Source organism: Geotrypetes seraphini, chromosome 9 (genome assembly GCF_902459505.1).
Source record: "Geotrypetes seraphini chromosome 9, aGeoSer1.1, whole genome shotgun sequence".
In the NCBI taxonomy this organism is placed as follows: Eukaryota; Metazoa; Chordata; class Amphibia; order Gymnophiona; family Dermophiidae; genus Geotrypetes; species Geotrypetes seraphini.
In genome coordinates, this window is record NC_047092.1 from 179426884 (window position 1) to 179453495 (window position 26612).

At 43.2% G+C, this 26612-nt stretch overlaps 1 protein-coding gene across 5 annotated transcripts in view; it reads left to right on the forward strand.

The window, feature by feature from the left end:
• Nucleotides 1-567: 567 nt before the first annotated feature.
• The window catches only part of ACAP2 (ArfGAP with coiled-coil, ankyrin repeat and PH domains 2), a 117729-nt gene continuing 91684 nt past the window's right edge, over nucleotides 568-26612 (forward strand). For 4 of the 5 annotated variants that reach the window (XM_033957809.1, XM_033957810.1, XM_033957811.1 and 1 more), the window contains exons 1-2: nucleotides 568-745; nucleotides 18383-18440. In XM_033957809.1, the coding sequence (XP_033813700.1) occupies nucleotides 693-745; nucleotides 18383-18440 (111 nt within the window). In that variant the 5' untranslated portion in view covers nucleotides 568-692. The remainder of the gene's footprint in view (nucleotides 746-18382; nucleotides 18441-26612) is intronic. The other variant, XM_033957812.1, reaches the window with a different exon arrangement.

The window sequence follows — 26612 nt, forward strand, 5'->3', positions numbered from 1 at the left end:
TTCTTATGTTCAATGCCTGAGCTCCCTCCACACCCGCACAAGCCTCAAACCCTTTAAAATCATAAGTGTTCAAGGCTTGTGCGGTTAAGGCAGAGCTTACAGGAATGGGGCATGGACAAAACTCGCGGGGAAATTGAGTTCCCGCGGGGACGGGGAAAAATTTGTCCCATTCTCTACTACAAAGATGCACATCGACTAAAGCGAGACTTTCTGCACAGAAAGAGCAGCTTGTTAGACTCTGCCTAATTCTGATCAAAAAGAAAGAGCTGCAGCAGCTCCAGAAGCGTCGCAACTTTGTTTCAATGTTAAGACTACGACAGGTTTTGCCTTCGCTCTACCCGTCAGCCTAGTTCAGCAGCGGCCACGCGAGTGTTCCTGCCAATAAAGTTGTCTCGCCCTGAATGCGCGCGCAGCCAGCCCAGGACGAGGCCCAACTGCTCTCCCGTTTCCCCTCGCGCTGTCCGTCAGCGGGCTCCGCCCCTTCGCCCTCTCGGAGTCCGCGATTGGCTCTGCTCCCTGCCCGTCCCCATAGCAGCCGCTGCGGGAGGAGGAAGAGGAGGCGGGGCGAAGGCATCGCGGAGTCCTCGGGGCAGGGACAGTCATCCGCTGTAAATTGAGGCGCGGGGAGGGCGAGAGCCGAGGGTCGGGGAGTCAGTCGCGAGCCGTTTGTCACCCTCATCCCCCCCCTCAGCATGAAGGTCACCGTGGACTTTGAGGAGTGCCTGAAGGACTCCCCCCGCTTCAGGTACGAAGCGCAGGCTCCCCCTTCCCCCCCCCTCGTCTCAGGCAGCGCGCGGGGCTGTTGGTCGACCTCCGCACGCGCGTCTCGGCGCTTTTCTCGCGCGCGAAGGTTCGCGCACCGCCTCGCGCTGATTTCGGAGCAGAAGCTGCGGATTACGGCGAAAGGATAAGAATTGATTTTAAGCAAAGAAAGATGGTCGCATAAAGCCCCCGCCCTCCCCCCCCCAGCAAAAAAAAGCAGAACTGAAAGATCTCCCTCTTGTCTCAATGAAGACGTTGCATTAGGGCTCCAAAGCCGTTGTGGTCCGAAGGTTATTGCAAACGTCAGGGCTTCTTGCTTGATATTTTTGGCATAGTTTGATGCTTGCGACTCCGCAGGGAGGCAGCAGGAAACCACGATCCGTGCTGGGTAGGGGAAAGATGAATGATCTCGTAGTCACGTTCGGATGAGTCAGAAGCAGAGAGGAAAAGATTGCATGTAGGGTGTCAAAGTCCCTCCTGGAGGGCCGCAATCCAGTCGGGTTTTCAGGATTTCCCCAATGAATATGCATGAGATCTATTTGCATGCACTGCTTTCGTTGTATGCTAATAGATCTCATGCATATTCATTGGGGAAAACCTGAGTGGATTGCAGCCCTCCAGGAGAGACTTTGACACCCCTGACCTAGAGCAGGGGTGGGCAACTCCGGTCCTCGAGGGCTGCAATCCAGTCGGGTTTTCAGGATTTCCCCAATGAATATGCAGGAGATCTATTTGCATGCACTGCTTTCAATGTATGCTAATAGATCTCATGCATATTCATTGGAGAAATCCTGAAAACACGACTGGATTGCGGCCCTCCAGGAGGGACTTTGACACTCCTGATTGTAGGCACTGCCTTCTGAACATCGGCCGCCTTAACTGAGCGCGAGCAAACTTGGTGGAAAGTTGCGGTCAGTTTTGAGATGGTAAATGCTGCAGTTAAGCGAGTGATTTGTAAGGGGAAAAAAATCTTTGCGTTGGGACAGCAGAGCAACTTTTTGATTGTGGAGGTCAGGCAAACGAATCTCTAGCCCCGTCCCCCAAATATTTACTTGCTGATGTCCCTGTGACTCACCTTATTCTGCTGCCTATGAAAAAGGACATTACTTCTCAGAAGCTGTTCTTATGCATATGGAAATATGTCTCAAACCCAAAGCACTATATATAATTCTAGGTGCTTAAATTACATATGGTTGCTTGTTAAGCAGGAAAGAAAGTATTTCTTAGCTAAATCTTTGATATGGAAATATGTCTGGCATCTTTTTTTAGTTGTGCAAGTTCCACTTAGCTTTTGGATCTTGTCCTCTGGTTTTTGTACTATTCTTTTAAGTCCCTTGGGCTTCCTGAGTTCTGGCGCACACAAGCAAAGATGCTGGAAAGCGAAGCACTCTTTGCATTACTACTGGAGAAGTGTGGTTGCCCTGTTAGACAAGTAAAGGACCACAGAGGGTGTAGTACAGGGGTATCAAAGTCCCTCCTTGAGGGCCGCAATCCATTTGGGTTTTCATGATTTACCCAATGAATATGCATGAGATCTATTTGCATTCACTGCTTTCATTGTATGCTAATGGATCTCATGCTTATTCATTGGGGAAATCCTGAAAACCCGACTGGATTGTGGCCCTCGAGGAGGGACTTTGACACCCCTGGTGTAGTAGATACCTTTGTTTTTTTAATACTGTATTAAAATATTGACTAGCTTGGACAAAGCTTGAGAATTAGTTGAAATAGCCCTAATAAACCCCTTCTTTTACTAATACATAGCACAAGTTTTAGCGGTGATAACTGCTCCAACGCTCAGGAATTCTATGAGTAGTTACTGCCGTCATTAAAACCTGCGCTGTGCGTTAGGAAAAGAGGGGGAAAGTGAGATAGTAGCTCTAGAACAGTGGCCTGAAACTTGCGGCCCACCAGGTCCTATTTTGAGGCCCTTGATATGTTTATCATAATCACAAAAGTAAAATAAAACAGTTTCTTGATCAAATGTCTCTTTAGCTATAAATGACAATATTATTATTAACACTTAGCCAAAAGGAAAAATTTATAGACTATAAAGAGTTTTACCTCATGCAAAATTGTCTTTTCTTTATTTTTTCTGAGGTCCTCCAAGTACCTACAAATCCAAAATGTGGTTTGAGCTTGAGACCACTGCTCTAGAACAAGTATTTTTTTTTCTGACAACACCCTATTAAGCTTTAGTTGTTGCCAGATAAAATGTTGTGGTAGCCTTGTTAGTCCAATTTAAAGGTAAATAATAGAAATACAACAACAGCCTTTTTTATTGGACCATCGTAAGGGCCCTTTAAATGGCAGTAAAGTACTAATGTGTACTTGCTGCATGTTACAAAACCCTTTTTGCAGGGTGTGCTCAGGCATCCTGCATTAGTTTTGGGATTGACCTGTGCTTCCATGATTTTTTTTTTTAGCAATGGGGGTATGCATATGTTCTATGCTGATTGGTTACCATAGCCACATTGGCGCACGCCAACCAGTTGGTGCAGGATTAGCATGTGAGCCCTTACCACCTAGAAAATAGGTGTTGGTAAGTGCTCATGCACTAATAGCCATTTGCTAAGGGGGAAATTAGCAGGTTTACTGTTGTGCTAAAAGTAGCCTCAGCGTGTGGGAAAGCCCTCCACTGGGGCTACCATGGTCACTTTTTAGTGTAGCTTAGTAAAATATATTTTTTGATTAGCTTTCAAAGGCAATGCCTTCTTCAGACCAGAATTACTACTACTATATCATATCAATAGTGGTGCTGGATGAACACAGTGCTGTACATTGAAACATTCAAGAGACAGTCCCTGCTCGTAGAGCTTACAATCTAATCAAACAGGAGAAGTGGGAGGTTAGGGAGTTTCTCAGGCATGGGTACTTTACAAGCAAGTTGGGGTTAGGAATTAAAAGCAGACTTGAACAAGTGGGCTCTTATCCTGGAATTGAATATTGTCAAGGATGAAGCTAGATGCACTGATGAGCAGAAATGAGTCAGACTTTAAGATCTGCACCTCTTCGGGGAATGAGCAGTAGGGTATGTGGCTCTTTCCTTTAGGTTCTGATATGTACTTTCAAATGTTTCATTTGTACAGCACCTTGGGTGAATCTCTTCATAATTTAAAGCCCAATAAATAATGCAGATCAGCTCCACTTTAGGAAACAGGATGCTGGTCTCCAAGGACCACTGGCCTATCCCAGTTTCTTTTTTAATGGTCAATCAAATCATTTGTATGCATACTTGAGCAGCAAAAAGTCTGTAGATTGTGTATCTGTTCATGCAGATTCATATTTTGTTTACATTGCTGCAGTCACTAGTTTGACCTGGCCTACTTGAATATCATTATTAATTCATGGTTATTTGATTTTTGAAACAGCAGATGAAATGATGGTTTATGAAGATTGTATATTCTTTCTTTGGATTTATTAACCACCTTTATGAAGATTCACTCAAGGTGGTATATAAGAAGCTGCTTTGCTTTTGACTAGTAAACAGCCTTTAGTTTTCTCATAAATAGTGAAAACATTTATGAAAGCTGGCATATGACAGCTGTCTTGCCTAATGAATGGGTCAGCTGCCACGTTTGAAAATCTTTCTATATCTTTATCAGATGCTTCTATACCACTACTAATGACTGGGGAGTTAATTCAGAGCGGTTTTCAAAGACATCTGTAATGGATTTTAAATACAGATTCAGATGGATTCCAAGTTTCTTTATTTTTGATATACCGTCTATCAAAACAAGTGTCTTAAATGCTGTACAATATAATGAGATTGAAGAAAGCAATAAAAAAAGGTAAATAAAAGCAATATCTTATCAAATATTAAAAATACTAGATGGATTCACATTGACGTACATGGAACAAAAGGGAAGTAGGGGTGGGGGAAGTTTTTTTTAAAAATACATCGAAGTAAAATTAGTAAAAAAGGAAGGCAAATGTGGAGTGGTGAGACATTAGGGTGGAGATCGCATCAAAAGAAGTGTTTGGTGTTTCAAGGCTTCACAAGAGTTAAGGGTTTGAGAAGCGAGAGCTGGTACTAAAGAGTAAAGGCGTCTTTAAAGAGAAAAGTTTTAAGTTTAGCTTTAAATTTTTCAAGAGAGTTCTCTAATCGAAGATCTAATGGAAGGGCATTCCACAGAGAGGGGGTGGTGACTGAAAAAAATGGATTTATGAGTGGTATCGTAAAACAGTTCGCATATTGATGGTTTGGAAAGTAGGTTTTGATTGTTAGATTGGAGGGCCCTGGATGATGAGTATGAGATCAAAAGTTTATCTATTAACACTGGTTGGTTAGAGTTTTTTGTTTTAAAGGTGAGGAGGAGTATTTTATAGGTGAGGCGTTGAGTAATGGGTAGCCAATGTGCTTTACGGAGGAGAGGAGTGTCATGGTCAAATTTTTTTTGCATGATAGATTAATTTGACAGCAGTATTTTGCAAAAGTTGTAAACGGCAGATTTCTTTCTGGGTTATACCTTGATAAAGAGCATTGCAGTAGTATATGGTTGAAATTACAAGAGAGTAAGCTATATTTACACCCTCCTAAATAGGTTAACCGTTACAACTAAGTAATCTATATTTGCATGCATTCTAAATAGCTCTAGCAATGTGTACTAGATTCATCCTATTTACTCTCATCCTAGATAATTCTAGGATAACAATGTTTTAAGTTGGAGGCTCGGTGCCCAGAGATTTCTTCTTGTTAGGACTTCTGCTTGGGAGAAGACACAGATTTGTGTGATGTTGATCAGGTATTCTATTCCGCCTTTACCTATTCAATTCAAGGTCAGATTACATTACAAGAGGTTGGGTCAGTTACCCAGGAAATTACAATGGACAGTTTGACGTGGACATTTAATAGAGTTGCCAGTACAGGAAGATCAGTACAGTTAGGTCATAGTTACAAATCCATAGTTACAAGTTCAAGTAGGTCATCGTTATGACTCGGGAGTTGCATTAGACATTCTAGAAATGGGCTTTTACAATTACCATTTCAGTTACTTTATAGTTGACTCCCTGTCTTGGTACAGAAATGCTTTTAAAAGTTTTCTGAGCCTGAAATAATGGTCACAAGATCATAGTGTAAGTGGTAGTTGGTTCCAGCATTTTGCTAATTGATATTGGATGGATGGCAATTTGCCTGGTAGACTTTATATTGTTGCATGCTGGGAATTTTAAGTGGAAAAGGTTTCTGGTGGAATATCTGTTTGAGGCACCCTGGAGTAGGATGGCCAACTCTGTAAGGTAGTCAGGGGCATTCCCTCTCGGGATCTTAAAGGCAGTGATGTCAAATTTAAACTTGATTCTTGCAGTTATGGGCAGCCAATGTAGTTTCATATAGTAGGGCTGTAGGTGTTCCGATTTCCTTAGTCTATATATGTGTCTTAGTGCTGCATTTTGAACTAGTTATAGACATGATAGCAATATTTTAGAGAAGAGAACTAGTGTTACATTATAGTAGTCTAGTCCAGTGGTTCCCAACCCTGTCCTGGAGGACCACCAGGCCAGTCAGGTTTTCAGGATAGCCCTAATGAATATGCATGAGAGAGATCTGCATATAATGGAGGTGCCAGGCATGCAAATCTGCTCCATGCATATTCATTAGGGCTGTCATAAAACCAGACTGGCTTGGTGGTCCTCCAAGACAGGGTTGGGAACCACTGGTCTAGTCGAAATAGGATTAGCGATTGCACTAAAATTCAGAAAGCCTCTGTTTCGAAGTATTTTCTGATGGATTTTAGTTTCATCATGAGGAAAGATTGACTGAAAGTGGCTCTAAATGGATAGATGGTTATACATTTCTACCCCTAAGATTTGGGATTGTAGTTCTAATGGAAAGTCTGTGTTGTCTACTGTAATCCTTGGAGTGGAGCATGGGTCAGTTGAGGGTCCTAGCCAAAGGAATTTGGTTTTGTTCTTATTTTGTTTGAGATGGTGGGTTGAGGTCCAGTTTTTTATGATGTGACAGTGGTGAGGGTGTTGGTTAATTCAGCCGTTACAGATAGCATGATCGTTATATGGTCTGCATAGGTGAAATGTTTTGGCTATCCCTTCTTAATGCATTTGCTCTTGCAACAAAGAAGAATATAACTGACACTGTTACAAAAATTGTCACCTAATGTCTAACAAACAGCTATATAAAGCTGAGAAATCAGATTTGGACACTAGCTTTTATTGGTTGCTGGACAGCTGCAAATGGAAGAAGCTAATGCAGAGACTAGTGGTACCAGGGACATGGTTATTCACTACTGAGTAGCAGACTGAAAAAGTATCACTTTCTTAATGCTCTTGTGAGTGCCAAAAATTGCAGATGGAATAGTCATAAAAATATATTACTTTGTCTTTATAAAATATTGGTTTTTCATGCCTCGGGGTCTATTCAAAGCACAATGGCTTTGCAAGTATCCCTTTAACAAACCCAACATGAAACCTGCAATACAAGTTATTCCACTACATGTTTAAAAGAAATTGTTTTAAAGTTCTGTTTATTCATTCATCTTGCACTACTGGTTTGAGGATACCTTGTATTGTAGACTTATTAAACAGATTACTTTTCACACAATTATACAGACAATTACATTGCTTTAAAACAGCAAGAGCCAAAGGCAGGTCTAGTTTATAGTGTAGCCAAAATGTATATCAATTTGGTTCTTGGAGCTAGTTAGAGATTGTGAATATTAAATTCTTTTGTTGCGTGAATGAACATAAGAACATAAGCAGTGCCTCTGCTGGGTCAGACCAGAGGTCCATCATGCCCAACAGTCTGCTCACGTGGCGGCCCATCAGATCCAGGACCTGTATAGTAATCCTCTATCTATACCCTTCTATCCACTTTTCCTTCAGGAAATCATCTAATCCCCTCTTGAATCCCGATACCGTACTCTGTCCTATCACACCCTCTGGAAGCGCATTCCAGATGTCCACCACCCTTTGGGTGAAGAAGAACTTCCTAGCATTGGTTCTGAATCTGTCCCCTCTTAATTTTTCTTGTAGTTTTCGAAAGTTTGAAGAACCTGTCCCTCTCCATTTTCTCTATGCCCTTCATGATCTTGTAAGTCTCTATCATGTCCCCTCTAAGCCTCTGCTTTTCCAGGGAAAAGAGCCCCAGTTTCTCTAATCTTTCAGCATATGAAAGGTTTTCCATACCCTTTATCAATCTCGTCGCTCTTTTCTGAACCCTCTATCCTTCTTAAGGTACGGCGACCAATATTGGACGCAGTACTCCAGATGCAGGTGCACCATCGCCCGAGACAACGGCGGGATAACTTCTTTCGTTCTGGTTGTAATACCTTTCTTGATAATACTCAGCATTCTATTCGCCTTCTTAGAGGCCTCTGCGCACTGTGCCGATGGCTTCATTGTCTTGTCCACAGAATTATTTGGCAAATTTTCTACATATTGTTGTATGAATAAACCTTTTAATGTTTAATTATTTTGTGTATAAATGTCAGCAACAATCTTTTTAGTCCTTTTAACCATTTTAATATTTAGTGCTTTTCCCCACAGACAAGCTCATGCCAATCTGTGGCTGACTTCGAGGTTCCTAGAGAATGACACGGGGACAAATTTGTCCCTGCGGGGTCTGTCTTCATCCCCACCCTGTCCCCGTGAGCTCTGTATCTGTCCCCGCAAGCTCCATTCTCATCTGAACAAGCCTCAAGCACTTTTAAATATTAAGTTTTTGAGGCTTGTGCAGATGAGGACAGAGCTCGCAGGGACAGAGTTCATAGGGGCGGGAATGGGGATCGGGACAAATTTGTCCCCATGTAATTTTCTAGAATTTCCAGTGTGCTGCCTGGCTTCCATGTTGCAGCAGACTGGTCCGCTGTTAGCTTTAGCTTATGGAATTTGGGGCTCATCTTGGTTGGTGGTGGCTGGGCAGCAAGGAATACACCAGCATTTTGGGGGTTGAGAAGAGAGGATGGGGAAGCATACTGATCCATTGGGGGAGTTGAAAAGGCAGAGATCTCATGCACACATAAGTAAAGGTGGGTAGAGAGCTTAGGGGTATGTCTGAGCTGTAGGTAGTTCTGCTTAAGCTATGGATAACCAGCGCCTTAAGCAAGGGCCCTGCTGTTGTTCTTCAACACCTTCACTGCTGTCTTCTGTACAAAGTGCAGCCTGTGATCCCCTTAGCAGGCCAGCTCATGCACATGCCATTACAATAAAAGGTTTCAGGTTTATTAAAAAATTTGATATACTTCCTTATTAAAAATTCAAAGCGGTCAATACCTTGCCCCTAGTTCCTTCAGTTTAGGTCTTAACTGAAGGAATTTTTTCCGTTTTTCAGCAGTGGTTTTAGCAAAATCAGGAACAAAAATCAACTTTGTCCCTTTATATTTTAAGTCATTATTGGCTTTAGTTAGATTTAAAATTTCAATAGCCTGTTGATACCTCATTACTCTGAAAATTAACGGTCTTGGAATCCCTTTTATATTTGATTTAACCGGGATTCTAAGAGCTCTCTCGATCTCTAACGGAAATCAAGGGCTCAATGGCACTAATTTAGAAATAATACTTTCTAAAAATGCGATGGCATCTTTCCCTTCCAAACCTTCTTTTAAATTTAAAATTCTTAAATTATTCCTTCTGGACCTGTTCTTTTTTCCAGACGTTGAATTAATTGGTGGTCTGTTCTACATTGCACTAATGTTTCTTCAGCTCTCCCCGTTCTCTCCTCCATTTGAACAGCAGTGGCATTAGCAATTTCTATTTTTTTTTGCTAGGTTAGAGACTTCTTTGACTTCTAACATTAAATTTCGTAGTTTGATTAATTATAATTGAGTAATTAATAATTTATTTCTCTCCTTTTGATTGTTGAAGTATAAGGGGGGAGGGGGGAGGATTTTATATATAAAATAATTTGATTATATTGGAAGAAGGATGGGAGGGCGAAGTTATAGTTTGATTTCAGTGAATGTATGATTAATAAGTATTATTATAGTGTACAGTATATGATTGTATAATGAATTACTTGTTGAAAGTTTTAAAATGAATAAAGAAATTAAAAAAAAAATAAATTCAAAGTGGTTTTACATAATATAAAAACAAAGTATACTAAGAACGTACATTAAAAACAAATTACAAACAATCAAACGCGCTGACAAACATTAACTCCTTGGCTGGTGTACCTGTCTGAGCTGCAGAAATGCATTTCTCATCACGTTGGTAAACTAAAGGCCCCATATATCTTGATCCTCACCGACTCCACCCAGAACCAGACTTGGACTGGACATCTATATTTCTCTATGCCACATGCAACCTCTCAGTTTTGGCTACATTCAAAACCAATTTGTTGCTCATAAAGCCCTGGAAAGTGATTACCGTATTTTCACGCAAATAACACGCACCCGTATAAAACGCGCACACGTGTATAGCGCGCAGAAATCACGCCGATAAGCACAAAAACTTTGGTATAACGCGCTCACGATTATACCGCGCATGCTGCCCGACTCTCCGTTCACCCCCCCTGACTTCCGTGCACTGCCCCGCCTCTCCGTGCGCTGTCCCGACTCTCCGTTCACCCCCCCCTGACTTCCGTGCACTGCCCTGACTTTCCGTGCGCTGTCCCGACTCTCCGTTCACCCCCCCCTGACTTCCGTGCACTGCCCTGACTTTCCGTGCGCTGTCCCGACTCTCCGTTCACCCCCCCTGACTTCCGTGCACTGTCCCCCCTTGAAGGTCTGTCCCCATCCTGAAAGCCTGATGCCCCCCCCCCGACGTCCGATACATCCCTCCCCCCGAAGGACCGCCGACTCCCCAACAATATCGGGCCAGGAGGGAGCCCAAATCCTCCTGGCCACGGCGACCCCCTAACCCCACCCCGCACTACATTACGGGCAGGAGGGATCCCAGGCCCTCCTGCCCTCGACGCAAACCCCCCTCCCCCCCAACGACCGCCCCCCCCCAAGAACCTCCGACCGCCTCCCAGCCGACCCGCGATCCCCCTGGCGACCCCCACGACCCCCCCACCCCCCTTCCCCGTACCTTTGGTAGTTGGCCGGACAGACGGGAGCCAAACCCGCCTGTCCGGCAGGCAGCCAACGAAGGAATGAGGCCGGATTGGCCCATCCATCCTAAAGCTCCGCCTACTGGTGGGACCTAAGGCGCGTGGGCCAATCAGAATAGGCCCTGGAGCCTTAGGTCCCACCTGGGGGCGCGGCCTGAGGCACATGGTCGGGTTGGGCCCATGTGCCTCAGGCCGCGCCCCCAGGTGGGACCTAAGGCTCCAGGGCCTATTCTGATTGGCCCACGCGCCTTAGGTCCCACCAGTAGGCGGAGCTTTAGGATGGATGGGCCAATCCGGCCTCATTCCTTCGTTGGCTGCCTGCCGGACAGGCGGGTTTGGCTCCCGTCTGTCCGGCCAACTACCAAAGGTACGGGGAAGGGGGGTGGGGGGGTCGTGGGGGTCGCCAGGGGGATCGCGGGTCGGCTGGGAGGCGGTCGGAGGTTCTTGGGGGGGGCGGTCGTTGGGGGGGAGGGGGGTTTGCGTCGAGGGCAGGAGGGCCTGGGATCCCTCCTGCCCGTAATGTAGTGCGGGGTGGGGTTAGGGGGTCGCCGTGGCCAGGAGGGTTTGGGCTCCCTTCTGGCCCAACTACCAAAGGTACGGGGAAGGGGGGTGGGGGGTCGTGGGGGTCGCCAGGGGGGTCGCGGGTCGGCTGGGGGGGGGCGGTCGGAGGTTCTTGGGGGGGGGCGAGCGTTGGAGGGAGGGGGGTTTGCGTCGAGGGCAGGAGGGCCTGGGATCCCTCCTGCCCGTAATGTAGTGCGGGGGGGGGTTAGGGGGTCGCCGTGGCCAGGAGGGTTTGGGCTCCCTTCTGGCCCGATATTGTCGGGAAGTCGGCGGTCCTTCGGGGTGGGGGTGCGAGTGGTCCTGCCGGGGGGGGGGGGATGTATCGGACGTCGGGGAGTCGGCCGGGCAAGAGGGCTTGGGCTCCCTCTTGCTCCGATCGTGGATGCGGGTGGGAGCGCGTGCGAGCGGTCGTTCGGGATGGGGGTGCGAGCGGTCCTGCTGGGGGGGTGAATCGGGCGTCGGGCGGGGGTGGGAACTATGTTTTAAAACTTTTGTATACCGCGCTCACGCATATAACGCGCGAGGGGTATGCGCGGTAGGTAAAAACGCGTATAACGCGCGCGTTATATGCGTGAAAATACGGTACCAGTGAAGCATTTATCTGCCTGCACAATCCCAGAACATTCTTTATAAATTGTACTTAAAAATAGAATCTTTAGAGAATAATGTCTTGGCGATCAATATTCAACCAGTGGCTGTCATTGTTTCTTTAAATGCCAACTGCTGTCAGCTGAATTAGGGGCCAGCACTGAATGCCCAGGTCTGGGGGAGCTGCTGAGAGGTATCTGTACACCACTGATAGTCCATGGTGGTACCTGTTTGACTTAGGGCAACCTTTTTATCCGGATACCATTGCTGAATATCAGTAGCGTCTAGATCAGGGGTAGGGAACTCCGGTCCTCAAGAGCTGTATTCCAGTTGGGTTTTCAGGATTTCCCCAATGAATATGCATGAGATCTATTTGCATGCACTGCTTTCAATGCATATTCATTGGAGAAATCCTGAAAACCCGACTGGAATATGGCTCTCAAGGACCGGAGTTCCCTACCCCTGGTCTAGATAATTCTCAGCGGCCACCCCAGACCTGAACATTCAGTGTTGAATTTTGGCAGTGCCAGTTCACCCCAAACCAGGTAGTGCTCTGGTGGTCTATGTTGGATATCCAGCAGACTATTTGGTTAAGAGCCACAGAATATTTGGGTTGGAGTCAGTGAGAGGGAGTTATCTGGAGAAGAGCTGCTGCTAGCTGGTTAACTCCATTGAAAACAACCCCTTAGTTTAACAAATGAATGGTTGCAGCTGGCTCAGTGTTCACTTGGTAACTTTCAAATGCACACCCGATGCAAGAGGACCATATCGGTCATGGATCCTCTTAACTGATATCTACACCTGGACTGTGATTCCTCTCATAAATGGTGTTCATAGATGTCCAAGACTTGGACAAACAGATTTTTAATGTTGAGAACTTCCATTGAGGCAGCTGTCTGGCAAAACAAAGGCCCTTGTTGGGAAATATAACAGCTTCTGATGCTTATATCTTTTGAAGTTGGACTGAATATTTGCAACATCGCTGTTTTGGACTCTGATCATCAAAGTGCAGAATTTTGTTCATGTGTGTTATGGTGGGCTTGTGAAATACTTGCTCCATGATACAATAACTACCTGTATTTCTTTTCATTCCAAGGTATTTTGAATATGTAGGAAGAATGTTTAATCTTTTATTATGAAGCACTAGTGTCGTATAAGAGCTATGATTTAGCTGCCTAGAGCCTGCCTGGAGATTGTGTATGTACTGGCAGTCCTTTTTTTCTTTGTTTAATTCGAATGGGCATACAGTGCAAGTTTACTTATTCATAAGGCCACTTGTGAATTTGCAGGGCTTTGTTGATTGAGTTACAGGAAATGTATCAGTGAGATTTGAAAATCTATGAAATTTAAAGGCACCATTGAGGCCCAAATTCAAGAAGAAGCCCAGATAGACTGGATCTTCTTTTTAAGAAGAATCTATTGGCGTTGTAACTTTTTAAAGGCTGTCCTGTACCGTAAAACTATCCTATCCAATCAGATTTTTTTTTTACAGTGCTGTTTTCAAGTTTCAAGCTTATTAAAATTTTTTTTAATTGCTTAATCAGGTTTCTAAGTGATGTACAATATAAAATTAACATAAAAGAGGTTAAAATTAGGGATACTAAACAATAGCAACCTAATTTAGTGAAACACATAATAAGACATATGGACTAACTTCAAACAATAGGAAAAAAAGGGAAGAACTACAGTCGTGAAAGAAATAGCGCAACAAAAAAGGGAAAGAACAATACGTTAGGATAAAAAGAGATGAAACTTGTTTGTTTTTGTCCTTAAGAGGACAGTTATTGTTCAAAGGCATTCTGGAACAAAAATGTTTTAAATTTTGATTTGAATTGTTTTGTTACGGTTTCACAGTGCAAATGATTGGGCAGTGACGGCAAAATTATTGGAACGCAACATATTCATTAATTTTAATGATGGTATAACAAGAAGATTTTGTGACATTGAACGAAGCATTTTTGAAGGATTATAAGGAATTAAAAGTCTGTCAATGAACTCTGGTTGATTATTTAAACGTGCTGTAAAGGTTAAAAGTAAGATTTTGTAACTAATTCTAATTTCAATGAGTAACCAATGTGCGCCGAACAGGAGAGAATCTTGATAGCTGTATTCTGCACTATTTGCCTTCTAATTTCTTTTTTTGTAATGCCTTTATAAAGGGCATTGCAGTAATCAGTGCAAGAAATTGCTAGAGGGTGGATCAGTGTATTCAAGGAAGCTGGTTCTAGTAACTTCGCAAGAGAACGCATCGTTCTAAGACAATGGAATCATTTCTTATCAACTGTACTGATGTTTCAAGTTTCAAGTTTATTAGGATTTTATATACCGCCTATCAAGGTTATCTAAGCGGTTTTTACAATCAGGTATTCAAGCATTTTCCCTATCTGTCCCGGCGGGCTCACAATCTATCTAACGTACCTGGGGCTATGGAGGATTAAGTGACTTGCCCAGGGTCACAAGGAGCAGCAGCGGGGTTTGAACCCACAACCGCAGGGTGCTGAGGCTGTAGATCCAACCACTGCGCCACACACTCCTCCACGATGTGATTGTGATAAGAGAATTTAATGTCAAAAGTGACTCCTAGCAATTTTAAAGTAGGGATGACTTTGATAGGAAGCGATTCCAATTTCAGGGGAGCCTGAAGAGTTATGCCTTCTTTGAAAGGAAAAATCATAAGTTTTGATTTATTAATGTTAAGAGACAATTTGTTTGAATCTAACCATGTGAAGAAAACTTTTTTAGCATCAGAAACTGAGCAAAATCTTCTGGTAAAGGGTAGGTTGAGTACTGTAGCCTTCGAAGTGAATACACTCACCTAGTAGTTTAATCATGTTTGCTGATAACATGTAATAAGGCAGGAGAGCATTTCAAGGTTCCAAGATAAAGAACATTATGAGGTGGTGAGCTCATGGAGTATCTTGCTCATTCACATTGTCACAGCATTTTGTTTTACTGTGTTTGAATATTTTATAGTAGGGGAAAAAGAGCTATAAACATGTAGGTCAGGAAAGGACAAACCTTTTTTTTTTTTTTGTAATGTAAGGACACATTCAGGCTTTAGCCATTGACAAGGGCGAGTCTGTCTATCTCTGTCCCTCCACAAGCTTAAATCACGCTGTTGACAAAATGAAAAAACAGTAACACCCAAGCTGTATAAACACTTTGGCATGTTTGTTAAGACTCAGCAAAACAATTAACAGTTTTTACTGTGTTGCCTGGGAGCATGAAATAAAAAGGATACTGGCACTCTTCGACACCCCCTAGCAAGATCCCACTGTCCATGCTCCGAACTCTGAAGCTTCCTTCTGGCCTACTGAACTACCACAAGCTTTGGGCGTAATAACAGTTCCTTAGCTAGAGTTGTTCATGTTGATTTTGTTGAACTTTGACATCTACAAACAGCCACAGATGTAGAATGCAATAAGATTTCCATATTAGATAAGAATGGTATGAGGGAACACATAGCACTGTAAAGCTAGTCCTAGATGTATAAATGAACTGAGAGAGGTTTTGCCCATACCTTTATTTGTTGGCTTTGATTTTTAAATACAGGCAGTCCCCGTTTTATGAACATACGACATATGTTGGACTCGTACTTACAAACGGGGGTCCTGCTCTACCTTCGGTGCCCCAAGTATGTGCCTCCCTCCAGTGGGTGATTACCTTCTGGCCGGCTCCCTCCTCCTACCATCCGCAGTTTTCTACGCACAAAGCCGCAGTAAATGGCTCCTACGCACATCCTGCGGCTGAGCTGGAAGCTTTCCCTCTGACGTGGGAGGAGCTTCCTCCGATGTCAGAGGGAACACTTCCAGCTCAGCCACTGCTCGCGGCTTTGTGTGGAGAAACAACTGCAGCTGGGAGGAGGGAGCTTGCCAGAAAATAAGCACCCGTCAGAGGGAGGCACGCACTTGGGGCACAGAAGGAAGGGAGGGAGAGAGAGTGGCATGTTGGGACTTGGGAGGGAGCACAAACTTTGGACAAAGGATGGATGGATGGAGGGAGGGAGGGGAGGGGAGCATGAGTCATAGGATGAAAGAATGGAGGGAGTGAAGGAAAGATGCTGAGGTGGGGGAGAGAATAGAAAGGGTGAATCTGGTGTCTTGAGAGGGAAAGAGAGATGGTGCACATGGGGAGATGAAGAAAGAGAAAAATTGTTGGGCATAGAGAGGGAGAGAGAATTATTGGACTTGGTGGTGAGAGAGGTGAATGGGAAAGAGAGAGATGAGAAGGAGTAATGTTGGATGTGGTGGTGGGATGGATGGAAAGGGATGCAAGAGGGATCTCGAGGTGGAGAAGGTGGGAAGAATACTAGGATTCGAGTTACATACAAATTAAAAACTTAAGAATGGTTTAAAAAAACCCAGAAACTGTTCTTAACCCGGGGACTGCCTGTATCCAAGTGGACTAACTACACTATTTTTATCCAACAAACCTAGAATTGTTAGAACTGCTTCATCGGTTTTGTGTGAAATATCTGGCTTTATAAGTTCAGAGACCATAAAACTAAATTCCCCTTCATTCCTTTCAGACCACTACAGATATTTCAGTTAAGTCCCTCCTACCATTAGCTGAACAGTGACAGAGTAAACGGATTGCTCTCCCATGTATCCTGTGGCAGCATGAGGAATCCATATTCACTTGATCATAGAGGTGTAATGCACATTTCAGCAAGGTTTTGATGTTGGAGTACTAGCAAAAAAAGTTGGACAGAATGGAAGTAGAGCAAAAAGTTTATAAACTGAGGAACTGAATAAGCTGCACTCTACAGATTTGAGGTAGGAAATGGAGATCAGGGAGGACAGGTATGTTTAAATAAAGGAAAGAGCGAGTCAGGATGATAGAAGGGCAGGAAGGGTCTAGTGAAGGTTTTTTGAGGAGGGATGCGGCTGTGGCGTGAAAAGAAAGCTAGGAATGATTAAGAAGGGGATCACGAACAGTTTGGAGAAGGTTATCATGCTGCTGTACCATCGCCCCCACCTGGAATACTGCATCCAGCACTGGTCGCCGTACATGAAGAAGGACACGGTACTACTCAAAAGGGTCCAGAGAAGAGCAACTAAAATGATTAAGGGGCTGGAGAAGTTGCCGTACAGCAAGAGGTTAGAGAAACTAGGCCTCTTCTCCCTTGAAAAGAGGAGACTGATAGGGGACATGATCAAAAATTTCAAGATAATGATGGGAATAGACTTAGTAGATAAAGACAGGTTGTTCACCCTCTCCAAGGTAGGGAGAACGAGAGGGCACTCTCTGAAGCTTAAAGGGGAAGCTTAAACGTAAGGAAGTTCTTCTTCACCCAGAGAGTGGTGGAAAACTGGAACACTCTTCTGGAGTCTGTTATAAGGGAAAACACCCTCCAGGGATTCAAGACAAAGTTAGACAAGTTCCTGCTGAACCAGAACGTACGCAGGTAGGGCTAGTCTCAGTAAGGGCGCTGGTCTTTGACCAGAGTGCCGCCGCGTGAGCTGACTGCTGGGCACGATGGACCATTGGTCTAACCCAGCAGCGGCAATTCTTATGTTATGTTCACAGTATATTTTAAGACATCCGTAATAGTTGCAGTGGAAAGTGATAAGTTGAGGTATGACATAGGAGGGGTTGACAGTAGGTGAGTCATAGCTGAGTAGATGGGTAGGAATAGGATCAGAGAAATATGCATAGGAGAAATTCATCAAGCAGCATTAGGACCTTAAGTCATGTTTTTTGGCCCTTAACATGACTTAAACATCTCTAATGTTCTGTTAAACTGTTGTATCATAATTCTACTATTCCTGAAATCTACTCTTATCCTGTAATGTAATTCTCTGGAATTGCCCAGACATCTTCTATATTGTAATCCGCCTAGAACCGCAAGGCACAGGCGGAATAGAAATCCCTAATGTAATGTAATGTAATGCTTCTTGATGATAAAAAAATAATGTGGTGGTATTAAGTCACCATGGGTTAAGTGGTAATGAAATGCAAAACATTCAAATGCATGCATCTCATTGCCATGCAAATACCCAGAAGGGGGTTATTTTCATATTACAGCACAAATGTTGAGTGAAAATAAGAAGTGTTGCATTGCAGTAGAGTTTAGAAAATCAAATATGTATTATATCGGGAGTCAGTGAATATACATTGAATCTTACGTTGCTTTCTGTTGATAAAGGCCTGCATATTCTGTCCTGGAAAAAAAACATTATGAATCATAGTTTTAGGAATGTTTGTCTGTTGGGGGAATTTCTGTAAATCTCTGGACAATAAGATGTCATTAGTCTCATGGTTTGGAAGAAATGCTGAATCCCACCCCACTTTGGGAAGCATAAGTTCTAAAGTCCATCTTGATCCAGGTCTGTCATGTGGGAATGTAGTGCCCTTGCTGTTTTCCTTAGGAGCAGATCGTTAAAAAGAAAAGTGTAGCAAAATTTTATTTTAGTTTTTAAATTTCTTCTAAATAAAATCTTATGGTAGATTATTTACTTCCTATAGGGCAGCCTTAGAAGATGTTGAAGGGGATGTGACAGAACTTGAACTGAAGCTTGATAAGGTAGGTTTATCCTTTGATGTCCTATTAACGTACCTCTAAGTTTTGTTTTTTTTCAAATGAGAACTTTTAGCATTATGTTTAGGGCTTTATCACAAAGAGTTTGTCTATTCACTCTAAACAGGTAAAGAGCAGCTTCTGTTGGACTTAGAAAATCTATCAAGAATTTATTTTTTATATTTTTAAAGCCTAGCATGGTGACACTTGTTTACCCCACTGTGTAATGCTGTCCTCTTACCTGTTTTTAAGATTCTTCATTCAGTTGAAATAGTTTCTGTTTAGAAAATTAGGTTGAGTACCATATTTGTAGACATATAGCGTAATCCGTACACCCATATAACATGCGAAAATTGCCAATGAATGAAAAAAAAAAAATCCTGTGTTATGAGTGTAAAAATATGACAGCCACCTTCTGGCATTGCAGTCCTTCCTCCCTGCAGTCCTCTGTAGTCTCTGATATCTCTCTGCCTCTAATTTTCTCCCTCCCTGGAGTCTTCTATATTTGTTTGATTTCTCTGGAAATAGCGGCGATCCATACAGCCTTCTATGAGCATTGAGGCGTTTATGCAAGTGTGTCCATCTCCTCTGATGAAACTTCCTGTTTCTGTACCAGAGGAGAGGCTGTGTTGCTTGTAGAGGACTGCCTTCTTGGGTTACTACTATAACCAGAGATGTTAAATAAATACTGAAGGCTCCGGGAAGAGGATGGGAGAGATACAGGATAGAGCAGTGGTTCCCAAACCTGTCCTGGAGGACCCCCAGGCCAGTCGGGTTTTCAAGATAGCCCTAATGAATATGCATGGAGCAAATCTGCATTCCTGGCATCTCTATTATATGCAAATCTCTGTCATGCATATTCATTAGGGCTATCTTGAAAACCCGACTGGCCTGGGGGTCCTCCAGGCAGGTTTGGGAACCACTGGGATAGAGAATGACATGATGACAAAATTCATCACCGTTCCCGTCCCCGCGGGAAACCATCTTCATGTCATTCTTTAAGGAGAGAGGGAAGAATCAGAGTATGAATGGCCACAACCACTGCCCCACAAGCTTTGCTTTGAGGAATGCTGGTGTAGAAGGACTGAGGTTGAAATAGACATTAGAAAATGACATGGGATTATTTCTCTCGGTTATCCACGGGGACGGGAACGGTGATGAATTTTGTCACCGTGTCATTCTCTAATACAGGACTTATGGGGAGGGGTAGAGACAGAATTGAAGAGAGAGATACCAGATACGAAGCAAAATGTGAAAACAAACTAGTATAACATACTCACTTACATGATGTGCAAGGGGTTCAGGTGGATTGTAAGAAAGCATATAATGCGTGTAATACAGAGCGTTCTCGCTATTCGCTGGGGTTAGGATCCTAGAAAACCCATGAATATTGAAAGAACCATTGATCCTATGGGAAAAAATGAGGATAGGTTCTTTTGCGACCCTATTTATTGTATGTTTTTGCTGCCTAATGTCATAAAGTCATCATTTTGTGTACTCTTGTAAAGAACAGCTTGCTTATTATAGTTTTCATTTTATAAATGTGTTTTATACATTCTTTTAGTGTAACAGTACTCATGCACAGCTCTATGCAGAGTGTGTTCCCATAAGGATGAAAACATTCATAGAAAATGCCTATGAATAGCGAGAAAGGGTTACTCTGTTTTGCGGAAATAAGCAAATTCATGAATATGGAACACGTGGATAATGAGAATGCAATTTATGTATAAAAATATGGTAAGCAAGCTTTAGCCAGATATACCAGGTTGTGGTTCATTATTTATATAGGCAGCAAGAGAAAGTGGGAATTAAATAGTAGTTTTGCTCCAGTATTTAAATGGTCTCTTAATAAACTGTCACTTCAGGGCTACAGGGGTCTGACTTGCCAGACTTCCTCTAAATTCCAAAGTTTCCTCAGGCCACAATGTATTGTGCCCACTTCTGTGGAAACAAGGGGTTCAAACTTCATGCTGGGAGCTGTGGTTTAAGTTCGTCTCTGATAATTCAGGTTTACGCATATCTCCATGGGAAGAGATTTGGGCTTCTCATTGGGAAAACAATCTTAAGCTCAGCATACTTCTTTCTGAACAAAGTTTCAGGCGTTCCTCTTGAAGGAGCCAATGTAATAAGACTTCAGTAAAACTAGGTACAATTTTTTCCCTCCAGTCCAGTAATTTAATAAGAGAGTTCTCAGTTTTACTTCAGATTTAGCACACCATTTAAATAACAAAAAATTTCATTTTTGTGCCGTATTCTTAAATTTGCTTCCATTTAACATCATTGATTAGAGGTGGAAGCCATTAACTCGCATTAACCATGGAGTTAAAAAGAAATTATATGCTTCTTGGTCCTGGGCCTCCTGAAATATCCTGGCAAGCTGGGAAGGAAGGAGGAGCCATTCTACAACAAAGGTAAGTTATAGGGAGACCTGTGAATGGGAGGGTATATTTGAAAAGGGAATTCTAGACCTGGGATTCCCAAACTAGAGATCTTATGCTTAGGGGTCCCCAATTTGGAGATCTCAGTTCTGTGAGTGTTTAACTTTTTAACTTCCAATATCTTCCCATAGAACAGGGGTGTCACATAAGATGCATCAGATCAACAAGCGCTGAGTGGTGAGGTTGGACCAATTTGTCTCAATCATTTCAATGAATTTTGGAAATGTTAGGAAAGAGAGAAGCAGAGAACATTATTCTCAGGAGTATGCCAGATAAGTTTTCAATAATAAGAACATAAGAATTGCCGTTGATAGGTCAGACCAGTGGGCCATCATGTCCAACAGTCTGCTCCTCCGGCGGTCCTTAGGTCAAAGGCCAGTTCCCTAACTGAGACCAGCCCTACTGTGTATGTTCCGGTTCAGCAGAAACTTGTCTAACTTTTTGTCTTGAATCCCTGGAGGATGTTTTCCCCTATAACAGCCTCCGGAAGAGCGTTCCAGTTTTCTACCACTCTCTGGGTGAAGAAGAACTTCCTTGAGTTTGTCCGGAATCTATCCCCTTTTAACTTTAGAGAGTGCCCTCTCATTCTTCCTGTCTTTATCTAATAAGTCTATTCCCTTCAGTATCTCAGAAGTTGACAAACCTATGCTGCTCAGCCTTATGTATGTGATGGATTCCATTTACTCCACTCTTACCTTCTCTTGCTTGCCTCCGTTTCCCTTCCTATTACACACTTGCCCTTTTTTCTATCACCTTCTTTCTCAGCCCTTTTCTACTCAACCTATCTAGCATGTTCACTTGAGCTTTGTTGGTGGGGATAGCCCGCTATACTAACCATTAGGCGACTATTCTTTCTTCAGCAGGGAGGGCTAGCCTAATGATCAGTTCAGTAGGCTGAGATCCTAGGGAACTGGGTTTTCACTGCATTTCCTTGTGACTCAGGCAAGTCACCCAACCCTCCTTTGCCCAAGGTGCAAAACTTAATCTGTACAGCGCTTTGTATTTCTGATAGTGCTATAGAAATGATTAGTAGTAGTAGTTCTTTACAGCAGTTCAGATCAGCTTGTTTACTTTCTGCTAGCAGGGCCTGGAAACCTCTTTCAACCTTTGTACCTGTGTTGCTATGTGCAAAAGGAAAAAAAAACTCCACAAACCTTTCTGGCCACAAGAAGAAAAAACATGGTAGACTGTAATTATTACATTACATTAGGGATTTCTATTCCGCCATTACCTCGTGGTTCAAGGCTGATTACAAAAGAGTTATAGAAGGTGGATTACAAAAGATGTCTGGTCATTTTTCAGGGAAAATAGAGAGTAGAGTAGGTTGTTTCTGAGGGTTGGGGAGTTAATGGAGGGATGGAAGAGGACTTGTGGTGGTAGGTCTTTTTCAGGGATTTCTTGAACAGTATAGTCTTTATTTTTTTTCTAAATGTTTTGTAGTCTGGGGTCGCTATCAGTAGATTGGAGATTTGGTTGTCAAGTTTTGCTGCTTGAGTGGCCAGGAGGCCATCATAAAGTTTTTTCCTTTAAACTTCTTTGATTGGAGGGTGTGCGAATGGAGTGTGAGTTTTTCTATGCCTGGTTGAGGTGGTTTGAATGAGGCGGTTGTTCAGGTAGGTTGGGCTGTCACTATTTAAAGTTTTAAATAGTAGACAATAGAATTTAAATAGTATTCTTGCTGGAATTTGGAAACCAGTGTGAATTGAGGTATGCCTTTGTAATGTAGGCTGGATGTAGCACATAAGCTGTAGTTTGTGGACCCCTGTTATAGAAGTAAATGGAAGTTGAAACATCACCTCTGGGATGAAGTGTAAAAAAAAAATAAAAAAAAGTAACAGTGAAATGAAAAGAAAAAAAAAGAGCAAATCTTTAGCACATTTTTCTGCACTGATGGTAGATATGATAAGGAGTAGACAGTGTGGTAGGTGGAGCTTGGGAAGGAACTGGTTGTGTTAAATAGATTTTATGTATTTTTTGAAGAGTAGAGTTTTTGCTTCTTTTTTGAAGGTTTTGTAATCTGTGATCGAAGACAGCAGATTGGTGAGTTGTCTGTCTAGTTTTGCTGCTCTGGTGGCCAGTAGGTTGTCATATAGTTTTTTTCATTTGACATTTTTGGTTGGCGGGTGTGTGAATAGTGAGTGGGTTCTCATGTGTCTGGTTGAGGTGGATTGAGTTAGTACAAACTTCATTTACATACTAAGTACAATGAGTTACCATTCGAGTCATAAAAATATGTGATAGCATAACATTAGAAGGGGAAAGTCATCACTTTTGCCCTGTGAAGAGGTCCAGTCATAGAAATGAATGGAACTGCCCCAGTCCTAACTCCATCATGAATGAAAGAGGTAGAGCCATCTCGAACCCCCCCCCCCAGGAGGTTCAGCCCAATCCTTCCCCTATATCTAGTGGCTTCCTCAGCAACTGCAACATCAGCTGACCTCATGCTAAGGACCCGATTTCAAGGTTAAGAGGTCAGGCTATCACATATTTTTATGACTCGAATGGTAACTCATTGTACTTAGTATGTAAATGAAGTTTGTACTAACTCAATCCACCTCAACCAGACACAGGAGAACCCACTCACTATTCACACACCCGCTAACCAAAAATGTCAAATGAAGAAAACTATATGACAACCTACTGGCCTCCAGAGCAGCAAAACTAGACAGACAACTCACCAATCTGCTGTCTTCGATCACAGATTACAAAACCTTCAAAAAAGAAGCAAAAACTCTACTCTTCAAAAAATACATAAAACCTATTTACCACAACCAGATCCATCCCAAGCTCCACCTACTATACTGTTTACTCCTTATCAAATCTAAAATGTTCAAATTACCCAACATGTACAGTGGTGCCTCACACAACGAACTTAATTGGTTCCAGGAGCAAGTTTGTTATGCGAAACGTTCGTTATGTGAAACGCGTTTTCCCATAAGAATATATGTAAAACAAAATAATTCGTTCTGCAGCATAAAATATGCTAAGATGACATAAAAAAGATAAATTTTTTGTTATTATTTTTATTTAGATACATCTAAAAACACACATTTTTTAAATTTAAAGACAGACTAAGTAGAGTCTACCAAATCTTGCACATCTTCATCCATTTTCTGCTTTTTGGCCGATGGTTTCATGAAAAACCTGTCCAAAGTCGTTTGTTTTTCTCTTTTCTCCAACATCTGCCGGAAATAACGGACAAGAGTATCGGAGTAAAGATCGTTGATCCTATTTGCTTCAGCTGAATCCGGATAGTGGGCATTGGTAAACTCCTGAACTGCTTTCCATTTGACCAGGATGTTCTTGATGTCAGCACTTGGGATTGGTTGATTGTTTGATTGTTGCTCCTCGTCATCAGATGACGCTTCCCTTTGAGCATTGTCCTGTTGCTGGACCAGAAGTGCTTGGAGCTCTTCAGTTGTCAGCTCTTCTTCGTGTTCCTCAATAAGCTCCTCTACATCCTCTTCCTCTACCTCTAATTCCAACCTTTGGGCCACTGTGATGATGTCCTTCACCACTTCTGTGTCATCAACTACTGCTTCTTCCTGGGTCCACGAAGGCACAAGCATCTTCCAAGCAGAACTTAGGGTCCTTTGTGACACTTCTTCCCAGGCCTTCTGTATGAGTCGTATTGCCATAAGGACATCAAATTTCTCCTTCCAAAACTTTCGGACAGTCATATTGTCTCCACCAAACTCGCATTCTTCAAACACCTTATTAAAGAGGGCTCTAGTGTAGAGTTTTTTAAAGTTCGCAATAACTTGCTGATCCATTGGCTGAATAATGGATGTGGTGTTTGGTGGCAAATACTGCACCTTGATAAAAGGATAATTTTCCTGCAATATTTCCTCTAGGTCTTTTGGGTGAGCAGGGGCATTGTCAAGTATCAGAAGGGCTTTGAGCGGCAGTTCTTTTTCCAGCAAGAATTTCTTCACGGCAGGAGCAAAGATTTCCAGAATCCATTCGTTGAAGATAACTTGGGTCACCCAGGCTTTTTGATTGGACTTCCAATGGACGGGCAGTTTGGACTTAATAACGTTATTTTTCTTGAAAATTCTTGGATTTTCAGAGTGATAAACCAATAGAGGTTTGATCTTGAGGTCTCCGCTAGCATTAGATGAAAACATAAGGGTAAGTCTGTCCTTCATGGCTTTGTATCCTGGCAATTTCTTCTCCTCTTTTGTAATGAAGGTTCTGCTCGGCATTCTTTTCCAGAAAAGACCCGTTTCATCGGCATTGAACACTTGTTGTGGGCAGTATCCTTCATCCTTAATACATTTTTGAAAGTTAATAGAGAACTTTTCTGCTTCTTTCTTGTCAGCACTGCCAGCCTCACCATGCATAGTAACGCTGTGGATTCCACACCTTTTCTTAAATCTAAAAAACCACCCCCTGCTGGCTTTGAATTCTTCTTCATTAGCTTGATTGCTGCTACTTCCAGGGACGTTTTTCTTTAGATCCTCATAAATTCTCTTGGCTTTGTGACAGATAATATCTTGGGTTGTTACGTCACCTTTCACCTGCCTGTCCTTAATCCAAATTGCTAATAGCCTCTCCATTTCCTCGTGGATTGAAGACCTATGTTTTTCATGAAATAGTTTTGATACTCCTTTGGCTACTTTGGCTGATTTGATTGCATCCTTATTTGTCAAAATGGTGCAAATGGTGGTCTTGCTGAGGCCAAACTCTTTGACGAGGTCACACTGTTTTACCCCACATTCACTCCTTCTAATTATTTCCCGTTTAATTTCAACAGAAATCACCTTCCTGCTTTTTTTAGAAGCCATGCTTACTGTTTAAACAATACTGTAATTTTTCTGTGAGAGAGGGCAGAGTCTCAGCGGCAAAAACTGGGACTTAAATCACCTTCCTGCTTTTTTTAGAAGCCATGCTTACTGTTTAAACAATACTGTAATTTTTCTGTGAGAGAGGGCAGAGTCTCAGCGGCAAAAACTGGGACTTAAATCACCTTCCTGCTTTTTTTAGAAGCCATGCTTTAACTGTTCGGTTTTTTTTTTTTTCCTAGCATCGGGGAAGCGGCGAGAGTAGCTCCGCCCCCCCCCCCCCCCACGCATCAACAGTAGGCGCCGGGCCCCTCCAGTCCGCCACTGCACAGGGAGCCAGGCGGAGAGAGGGCAGTTAAGTGTGGTGCCTGCGCGAAAGGATGCAGCTCGGGCGACTTCGGCGACTTCGTTGTGGGGAGCACGAGGGCAGTTAAGTGTGGTGCCTGCGCGAAAGGATGCAGCTCGGGCGACTTCGGCGACTTCGTTGTGGGGAGCACGAGGGCAGTTAAGTGTGGTGCCTGCGCGAAAGGATGCAGCTCGGGCGACTTCGGCGACTTCGTTGTGGGGAGCACGAGGGCAGTTAAGTGTGGTGCCTGCGCGAAAGGATGCAGCTCGGGCGACTTCGGCGACTTCGTTGTGGGGAGCACGAGGGCAGTTAAGTGTGGTGCCTGCGCGAAAGGATGCAGCTCGGGCGACTTCGGCGACTTCGTTGTGTGAAACGAAGTTCGTTGTGGGGAGCACGACATTAAGTTCGTTGTGCGCAGCGTTCGCTGTGCGAGGCGTCCGTTATGCGAGGCACCACTGTATTACCTTATTTCACAACAATTCTTATGTAATCCATCTTGTAACTTCATGACAACTCTTATGTAATCTGCCTTGAACCACCAGGTAATGGCGGAATAGAAATCACTAATGTAATGTAAATGGGGGAAGGTGGGGGGGATCTGGCTGTTCCT